This window comes from Symphodus melops (assembly GCF_947650265.1).
Source record: "Symphodus melops genome assembly, chromosome: 8".
NCBI classification, from domain to species: Eukaryota; Metazoa; Chordata; class Actinopteri; order Labriformes; family Labridae; genus Symphodus; species Symphodus melops.
Window position 1 is genome coordinate 27,041,314 of NC_136698.1, and position 9,825 is coordinate 27,051,138.

The 9,825-nt window shown below is 43.4% G+C and overlaps 1 protein-coding gene across 1 annotated transcript in view; it reads right to left on the reverse strand.

The window, feature by feature from the left end:
- Nucleotides 1-9,390, reverse strand: part of lnx1 (ligand of numb-protein X 1) — a 44,240-nt gene extending 34,850 nt beyond the window's left edge. The window contains exons 1-2 of the mRNA XM_079350796.1: nucleotides 9,161-9,390; nucleotides 1,739-2,217 (exon numbers count right to left, since the gene is read on the reverse strand). Coding sequence (XP_079206922.1) covers nucleotides 1,739-2,190 — 452 coding nt within the window. The 5' untranslated portion in view covers nucleotides 2,191-2,217; nucleotides 9,161-9,390. The remainder of the gene's footprint in view (nucleotides 1-1,738; nucleotides 2,218-9,160) is intronic.
- Between the last annotated feature and the right edge of the window lie 435 nt (nucleotides 9,391-9,825).

The window sequence follows — 9,825 nt, forward strand, 5'->3', positions numbered from 1 at the left end:
GACTGACAACTTTAAAGATATTTACAATGGGATTTAAACAGCAAATTGTTTGTTGTATTTTCACTTCTACCTCCATCATTGCTTAAATCGTGGCACCGGGCTTTTAATATCCATCAGCCGAAGTCAGCAAACAGCTCCGTAAAAACAATTTAAACTGGTTGAGAGAGAGAGAGACTTTTTTTTTGTTTAATTAAACATTTTGAATTGATGAACTTTCTGAATACTTGTCCAACAAAGTTTGTCTGAAGATGACAGAAGGGTCCATAAGAGATGTGGAACTCCGTGGCCTTCATATTCTCCCCCAAAAGCATTTTTATTGAATCAAGGGAAACATTATTTTTGATTTCCCCTCCAGACTGACTTTTATAACAGCTTTTTTTTTATTAAATTTTTTTTAAAGAATGATCACGTCTGTGGCATCTGAAGTCATTCAGGCTGCTCTCATTTACTGTTGGTACTTCTTGCACATTAAGCCTGTTGTAACCCCCCCTGATGGAGAGCCATGTAGGAAGTCAGCTGACGGAGTGGAAAGGCCAGTGAAGTCCATCAGGAGCTACGGATGACCGAGGATAGAGTCCCACATGAAACCTGTGGTTTTCTTTTTTGACCTTTTTCTGATCCAAACACAAATCAACGTTCATAAATCACCAAATGAGCGACGAATCTGAGAATCAGCTTTTCTTCCTGTCAAAATTCATGGCGAGGGGAAACGATGCCGTTTATATGACGCTCAATTTTGTCCAAGCCAACAGACCAATAAGACGCTTGATTTTGTTTCTTTTTTTCATTTCAAAAAGTGAAGACTCATCACATACAGGACAAATCTGACTTTTTAAACAAAATCAATTGACAGCAAAAACACATTTTCTTGCTGAATGACAGAAGCCAAAAAAAAAAATCAAAAAATCAGTGGACCATAAAAAGAATAGAAATGTAGAAATTGGTTTCTCAGTGAAACTTTCTCACTTCCCTGCCCGCTCTGTGTCGATTCCTCCCTGCAGACATGGCCTCTCACCTCCACAGATAACACCTTCTAACTACAGGAGAGCAGCTGAGCCCCTCGTGGGAGTCTGCCTCAGAGCTCCACACCTCATTACGGCTCTCACGCTCGCTGTGCACGAGGACGGAGAGAGGGGGCGATCAACAGAGTGACGGCGGGAGAGATTTGGAGGGATGGATGGAGCAGAAAGAAGGGTGTGAAAGGGAAACAGAGGAAATGGTTGTATGTGCAGGCGCAGGGTGGTGAGGAAATAAGATGAGGAGAAGAAAAATAGTTTGTTTTGTGCATTTTTTTTTTTTTACTGCAAAGGAAAAGGAAACACTGCTGCTGCTGCTGCTTGTTGTGATGTGTGGCGAGATGCACTAATTATCCCAGAGGTCTTTGGGCAAGCAGAGTGTTAACGAGTGTTAATTAAAACACACCCAGACTCAGAGAACCAGGAGAAAAACTGGGTTTTAATGATGAACAGAGGAGCTGTAGCGAGCCCGGTCTGAGGACGAATTCTGCGGGTTAATGACGACGAGGCCGAGGAAGGTGGGAAACTTGAGCGTGTGTGTGTTTACTTGAAGTTGTTTCAATGTAGGAAGAGGAAATAGTGTAGCTGAGATGTAAAATCTAAATAAGGAGCTCAAATGGAGGGAGGAGCATTAAACAAGTTATGGAATATTTTGAAGATTTGCTGTGTGATTTGATTGGTTCACTGTTAGCATGTTTTCATGTAAAGTCGAGTAGCCTTACCTGCTCTTGATGTGGTCCTCGAGTTCACCTCTTGCCAGCGTCTCAGAGCAGTGTTCAGTGAAGGGACACGACACCGTCAGCTTGTCCAGCAGCTTGTGCACCAGCAGGCTGGGCTTCCTGCAGCTCTGCAGCATGAGGGGGCTGCGGCACACGGGGCAGAAGTCGCTCTCCAGCAGGAAGCTGGTGAGGCACTCTTGGCAGTAGGTGTGTCCGCAGGGCGTGTCCAGCGGTCGGATGAGGGGCATCAAGCAGATGTGGCACACCAGGTCGTCGTCCACCTCGTCTTGGTAGAGGTACTCGTGGTTCTCCTCCAGCTCGTGGCTGTGACCACATGACTTGCACAGGTCGGGGGGCGGAGACAACAGCCCGTAGTCCGCGGGAGACAGAGGTGGAGCTGATGCTTCGGCCGTCGCCATGGCAACTCCAACTTGCATACCCTCCTGGATGCTCATGTGGGGGACATCAGCAGCAGTCGAAATCTGGGAGAAACAACAAGAGGAAATAAGTCAACCATACAACCAACCATGCTTTGACCTGTATGGCAGCACACGTTACATTTAATCAGTTATTTCATAACACATTATGACTCTTTTTTCTCTATTTTCCTTAAAAAAAACAGATTTCATTATTTACTGGAATATTGCATGTAAAACTATAGCTGTGCAACATCAGTGAACGCTGTGGGATGCAAATTTACAAAGGTGCTTTGAGACACTGCTGTGGTTTCAAACTTGTCAGAGTTTTCAAGAAAGAAATTCTCTATTTAAAATAATCTTTGATTTTTACTCTTCTTGAATGATTGAGATAAACGATCTCTTTTATCCTTTAACAGCGACTGAATAAACAATTTAAAGACCTGAAACCTAAACAGACCGAATCTAATGTTTTTGGTGTTTTTTTCATAATGACAGCCCGAAAAAAAAAAATAATAATAATAATTTGAATATGTGCTTCTTGCCCAATTTTCACGAATGTTCATTTAAAAAAAAATCAAAATGGATGCCTCTGTGTAATCACAGACATACAGCAGATAGATACAAGACACATGCAGTGTTTATGATGCAGATATCAAAGAAGACTTGGCTATAACTCTCAGGAGACTTCTCTTCTAGCGTCAGTGTTGCATCTCACATATTTAAAGGGATACTTCACCCATTTGCATGAAGCTGTGTATCATTACAAACATGGTAGTAGTGTTGAATGGTCGTGAGTCCAGCCCTCATTTTGCCCTGAGACGAGAAAAATGTTGTTCTTTGCTTGAAAGAAAACTTCCAGGCAAAGAAAAACATATTTTTCTCGTCTCAGGGCAAAATGAGGGCTGGACTCACGACCATTCAACACTACTACCATGTTTGTAATGATACACAGCTTCATGTAAATGGGTGAATTATCCCTTTAAAGTGATAAAAAACTGCAGTTCCTCGACTGTCCACTTGAAAAGCCAAGTTATCCCAATTAGAACTAATATGAAAATTAAAATAGGGGTTTAAAAATGAAGGAAAGTAATGTAGAGGCCTCTTTGATGTCTGAGATTGAACTTGCACTTTAAGAACATGCAAACGTGTTTCTGTGAGTTTTTGTGTTCAGTGAAGGTTTTTATCGTTGTTGTTGCGGAGCAGAGATATCAGATTGTGTTTTTCTTTCACACACATGAGCTGCAGCAGCACAAACTGTCTTTTTCTCCCCGTTGTTTGATTTCCTCTGCGGGCGCACAGACGTGATATGGAGCCCCGGAGATTTCTGCTCTGGATGCAGAAACATCAATACGACTCATCTCAGCAGCAGGTTCGAGGACAGATCGACACAGATAAGTCCGCAGCTCGCACTCTGCCTGCTGCCTGACAAACGCTTCGGCGCCGTTAATCCACTGAGCCTTTCACATGATTCAGACTCTTCACAGGTTTGCGTTGTGAACGTGCCAGTTTACACGTCACCTCGGAAGCAGGCGGGCTCCTCCTGCACATGGACACGAACAGATGGGCTCAGTATGCCACACGTCACCTTGGCAAAGCCTTCTTGTTGGCACTCCATTTGCAATGTTACTGGACCCACTGTGGGCGCCTTGGCTGCTTAACCAGACACGAGATCTGCGATTAAAAAAAACCCAAAAACAACAAAGAGTGTGTGGAGTCTAAAAATAAGAGTAAATGCTATTTCTGTTCTAATCAGAGGCGTTCTGTTGTTTTGTGATTAACAGCAACAACAAGAGAATAACAGAGTCTGGTGTGCATCCAAATAATTCACACAATTTTACCGGCACAGAGCACAAATGTAGTGACTAATAATCAAGCTGTCAATACAAAGATGCACGCCGTTTTCTCTTTTATTACAGAATCAGTTTGAAGATGACGCACGGAAAGTTGTAGCAGCAATCAAAGCTCAGAGGCAGCTTTCCAAATCCTTTTCCTCCATCCTGCTAAGTATGCAACAAAAAGATGAAGTGCATGAATATTTAAAGAAACTTACTACATGAAGCCTCGCCGCTCTGTAAGTGAGCCATGACGTAGGTCACATCGGCTCAGAGACACAACTCTTTTCAGATTTAACCAAAGAGGGACGATGAGGATGTTCAAACTCAACTAATCGGGACCTGCAGCAGAAATGAAGAAGGTCTCGAAGTCTCTTCTGGAGAGCAACCATCAGGGGTCTGCATGTTTCAGCTAAATCCAAATCCATGATAAGAAGGGGACCTGTGCGCGTTTAAAAGATTTAAAGAAAAACGATATTTTAAAAGGATCTCCTTCGCAAATAAATCCAAGTTTTAAAAGTTTAACTTGGTAAAAGTAGGAATAATTGGAGTAGAAGGCGCAGAGAGTTTGAAGGAGATCAGAGTTGAAGGCTCTAAAGACAAAGTAGTGTGTTCACATCGTGTGCAGGCTGCATGCAGAGCAGCTCCTCGGTCGGCTGCAACGCAGAGAAAGGTTTGTGATTAGAAGGCGGGGAGAGTCTTTGTTTTGTGTGGGAGGAGAAAGGTAAACAGGCTGAGCGGTCTTAACAGGGATGAACGTTCTCACTGAAAGCTTAACGTGGAATCTGTTCGGTCCTCGGAGCGAGAGAGAGAGAGAGAGAGAGAGAGAGAGAGAGAGAGAGAGGGCGAAGTCACCGAAAAAGAAATTTAAAAAAAAGCTGTTTTGGACTTTGGTCATGAAAATAACTCAAAGTAATGTGCCACTTTTTTTTTTTTTTTCTGTGAGCGTCCGGCTTTTCAAGCAATCCTTTTCTCATTTTATTTTTTATAAAAAAAATCTGTATTTAGTTTGTTTCCTATCTCTGTGCACAAACAGCAGCGTACCTGAAGAAGTGAAACTCACAGGTGTGTCAGAGCTAACACAACATGGAGGGCAGCGTTGACTTTGTGCAAATATCTCCATTATGTTGAATTTATTTGAAGTGAAAGGACAAGAACAAGGTGAAAAGGTGAGTTTGCCTCACAGTGCGTGCACTTCATTGTGACTGTTAGCATCATGAAAAAAGCTGCAAAGGTGATCACGCCTGTTTAAAAAAAAAAAAAGTAGAGTTAGGGTGACGGGTGGACTAAATGTTATGGTGTGCGGAGGACATAGTCTGGCTGTGGGTTCGAGTCCCTTTGCTGCATGTCCTCCCCCTCTCTCTCTCTCTCCTCCCAATGTTTCCTGCCGTCTAATCCACCAATCATAACAAAAAGGCTCAAAGAAAGTTTAAGAGACGACGTGTGAAACAAGTCACAAAAAGGGTTTAAATTCTTCATCATGCAAAAAGACTCCCATGCACAACTTCTCTTCATGCAACGAGGTGCTTTCTAATGTCAGTCACAAGTTCAGGCACTTTGGAAATGAACGTTACCCAATCCTTCACTTTGTTCACTTTCACACTTCCCTAACTTCAGCTCCACTCCAACATGATAGAAAACCATTTGCAATAATCAGAGTTTGAAGGAACACACACGTTACCGATACTTCACTGCAAACAAATACATGCAAAGACTTGGACTCACACACTCGTGCATGCCTCTACACACACACACACACACACACACACAGGTGAGGACACACCCACGCCTGAGGAGCATCGACTCTCCTGCAGCTCGCTTCTGAACCCAGACGTGTCACGACGTCAACCGTCACAACCGCCCTGATCTTTGCTCCAGAGAGGCAGAATCAGAGCGCACACAGGGGGGGGGGGAACTACAGCCACGTTTAACTGATGTCTGTTTTCTTGTACTGCAATGTAATGTTCAGATGCTCCCTTTAAAATGACAACGCATTACAAGCTGTGTTTACTTTGTGAATTCAAGTGTCGAGCTTTGGCCTCAAAAGGTCGTTTCTCCTCAAACACAGCGAGCCGGCAGAGTTGTTTGTTTAAGGCGGCCTGTGACTCCTTCATCACTCTTTGCACCTTTTCATGCCGATAGAGCAGCGTGTTCCCGCTCAGGTCGCTCGACTAGTTAATAATGACAGCGCACCACGCCGACTCAGCTCCTTTTCCATCTAACGACTGAGTGTGAAAAACAACCCAGAGACACGCTAAGTGTGTGTGTGTGTGTGTCAGCGCTCTCTCCGTCCTCGCTGATTCTGTGCACACGTTCAGCGCCTCATATTCAACCAAACGAGACCTGCTGTGAATCCAAAGAGCAAATCAACCTGGAGATTTTTTTCCACGAGCTGAGACAGACTGATATGTGTCTCCTCACTGACTCACCTGGAGCAGGTGCGGCCTCACATTGTGAAGGTCACAAACTGCTCTGAGGGTGTGTTTACATCTGTGCGAGTATCCTGCTTTTAAGAGGTGTTTTTATTTCCAGTTATGTGTGTGTGTGTGTGTGTGTGTGTGTGTGTGTGTGTGTGTGTGTGTGTGTGTGTGTGTGTGTTCACCTGGAAAAGCTTATTGTGGGTTTGAGGGTCCTTCATAAATATTTGTATGGAGCTGAGCAAAACAAGAAACCAAATTGGAGCTTGGGGGGGAAAACCAGTGACTGATCATGATAGTCTGATATGGATAGTTCAAACAGCCAATCACAGAACAGAAAATGGGAGATAAGACACGCCCACTTCGCGCCGCAGAGCTGCAGGTAGTGGCGTGACAAAATAGAAACGATTGAAGTTATCCTCCAAAGGAAGGAAATCATGGAATTAAAAAAAGTGCTCCTGATGTTGATGATATTGATCTTCGCAGCAGCTCAGCTAGCAGCTCACCTGAGAGAGACTTCTTCACCTATTTGATTGTTTTAATATATATATATATATATATATATATATATATATATAAAACTACCAGGAAACTTCACTGAAGATGATGAAGGGATCAAGAATCATGTGAAAAACTGAAACTGCAGCTTTCATTAAAAAAAATAAAGAAAAGTAAATCAACCCAAACAAGTGGAGTTAATGTTAGCAGCAGCTCAGCTCTCGGCCTCCCAGACATGCTCGACCAGAGCGAGAGAAAAGACAGATTCATTTTACTGTCTTTAGCACTATAATATTTATTATAATAAGTTAATAGCTGCATGTTCAAACACTGTTCTGAAGATTATCTGATGAAGAGTCTTTCAGAGGTTTTTAGGAGACTCCCTAACCCGGCAGTCACGTTGCTAGAAAATCAATAATCATATCATCAATCGATTTAATGCTTTTTGCTGATATATTATTCAAAGAGAATTTCCACTGTGCCTTTTATAAGAGTTTATTAAAACAGTGATGGAAACGTCCACGAGGGGAAGTTGTTAGTTTCTTAAACTTACTTTTAGCGTTGTTACAAAATGAGTCGGTCTGCATGATAAACCGGTTTAAACCAGTCAGTTATACAATGCATATTATCTGCTCCTAATCACCCAGCAACAGACTGTTCTATACATGATTGATCACGCCTACTAAAACCCATTTATTCTAAATAAAAGAGCTGAACAAAGTGGACGAAGAGCGGAGGAGAGTCGGCGAGATCTCTGAGGCTCCTCCCCCTTTGCAAAGTGAACAAAGATTGTCCTTGTCCGTGTCTGTTTTCTTCTTATTTGTTTTTGTTCCAGTTGTAAACTGTGTGTCTGAGTGTTCAGGTCAAACCTGACACGTCATTTTCAAATCTATTAATAATAATCAGTATGTTTCTGTACGGCCCGGCCCGAACTTGAATCACTGCGATAGAAACCAGGATATTAAAGCAGGTAAACACGTTATCCAGGTTTCTGTTCAGTCTCATGTTGGAACAATCTGTGACTGTGTGGAAATAAAAACAACACTTCTGACTTCACCATGATGTCAGCAGAGGAAAAAAAAAGAAACAGCATCGTATCCTGAAGAACATTAAAGACAGGACACAAATCTGTAGACACACAATTCTTGTGGAAATGAATCATGTGAAACCAACAGAGAGAGAGAGAGAGAGCGAGCGAGAGAGAGCGAGCGAGAGAGAGAGTTCAGAACAAGATGTCGCTCATAAACATTTCACTTCATCATCGGATCCTAAAACATCAGAAATCGCTCTGATTCCATCAGATGTGCTCGCTTAATAAACACGAGCGCGACGCAGCGTGAAGCAGCCTGCCTGCAGAGACCGCCACAAAGAGTGTGTGTTTGTGTGTGTGTGTGAGTGTGAGTGAGATCAATTAACACACACACACACACACACACACACACACGGTGTCTGCTGTGTTCAGACTTGTCCCTGAAACACTGAAGATTCCTGTAAGCATTTCTTCTTTTTTTTTTTCTTCCCACATCTGTTACACAACAACCTCAAACATCCAAACAACAAACTGCGGAAAGAACCGGAAACACACTGAGCTGCGTCTCTCCAGAAACATGTAAAAGGATGTGCACGCTCTAAGTCAAAATATCAAAACTACAGGCCATCACTTTTTTTGTTTTATTCATTTATGTCGATGTAGGAATCAAGGTCCGGCAGATAATCTGACATTAAATAACGTGCACGAGTCGGAGCACTTTTCAGAGTAGTGGGCATCTCATCCCAATCAAAATGAACATGTGGGATGTGAAGCATCCTAATGTACCTCCTGCCCTTACAATAACCTCCACATAAGGCTCTCTGTGTGTGTGTGTGTGTGTGTGCGTGTCCCTCTCTGAGCTCATTGCAGTCTCCACAGTGCGTCGGAGGCAGACCTGACACCTCAGTCTGGGAGAGCAGCTGCAGGCAGATGTGAAGCTCTGTGAAGTGTCTCTAATAGGAGGACGGCTGAGTGGACGGGCACAGACTGTACCCGACACCAGCTGAGACACTCGCACGCACGCACAGAGGCAATAATGCAACTACAAATACAACATGGTGACATGGCGTCCTTGTGGCTCCAACATGCATGCAAAGTGAACAATGCTCACACTGGGATCCACAAAGTCCCTGCAAGCAACACAGAGACTATTTTAAAGATCAGTTAAAGATTATTAAGACAACCTTTAAATCCAGACTTCAGCTTCCTGTGGGGGAAAGTGTACTTACATGACTTCAAAACGACGCTGACTTTCACCAGTGCAGCTCACCTGGGCAGGTAAGGCTTTGCAGAGGGTGTAACAATAAAGCCCTCACAGAGTAGGTGGAGGGAGCACAGGAGGGTTAAATGACTCAGGAGGAGAAAAAGGACTTTGTCCCGGTCACACACACACTCTGCCGATTGGCTGCCGGTCTTCAAGTTGGGAAACTTAATCCGTCCGCTGGTCTTTAGGGAATTCTTTCACTCAACGGGGGAGAAAAAAAAGTGAGCTTAGGACCTGCTCACCTCCAACAGGCCAAGGTGATCAGGAAGTGGCACAGCAGAAGGGGCGGAGCCAGAGGACAGGTAAACAAGAACTGCCCCAACCTGCTCTGGAAGCTCGGGAATTCTTTTTATGAAGAGGGTGGACCCAAGGACACAAAAGATTGGTGTTTAACAGAAGGTTAGTCTGGACTCATAAATTGGAATATTTACATTTAGTATAAACTCCGATGTTAGCCAGTGTATTTTTCTTATCTCATCCCGGTTTTTTCCCGGTCACATTGACCCGACCCGGCGGGTGAACATCTTAAATCAAGACCCAAACCCCAAAAGCTAAAATAAGCTTGTAATGAGGAAACAGCCACCTCTGTAGCTAATGGGAAGTGTCATGAAATCAGATTTACTAACTCGA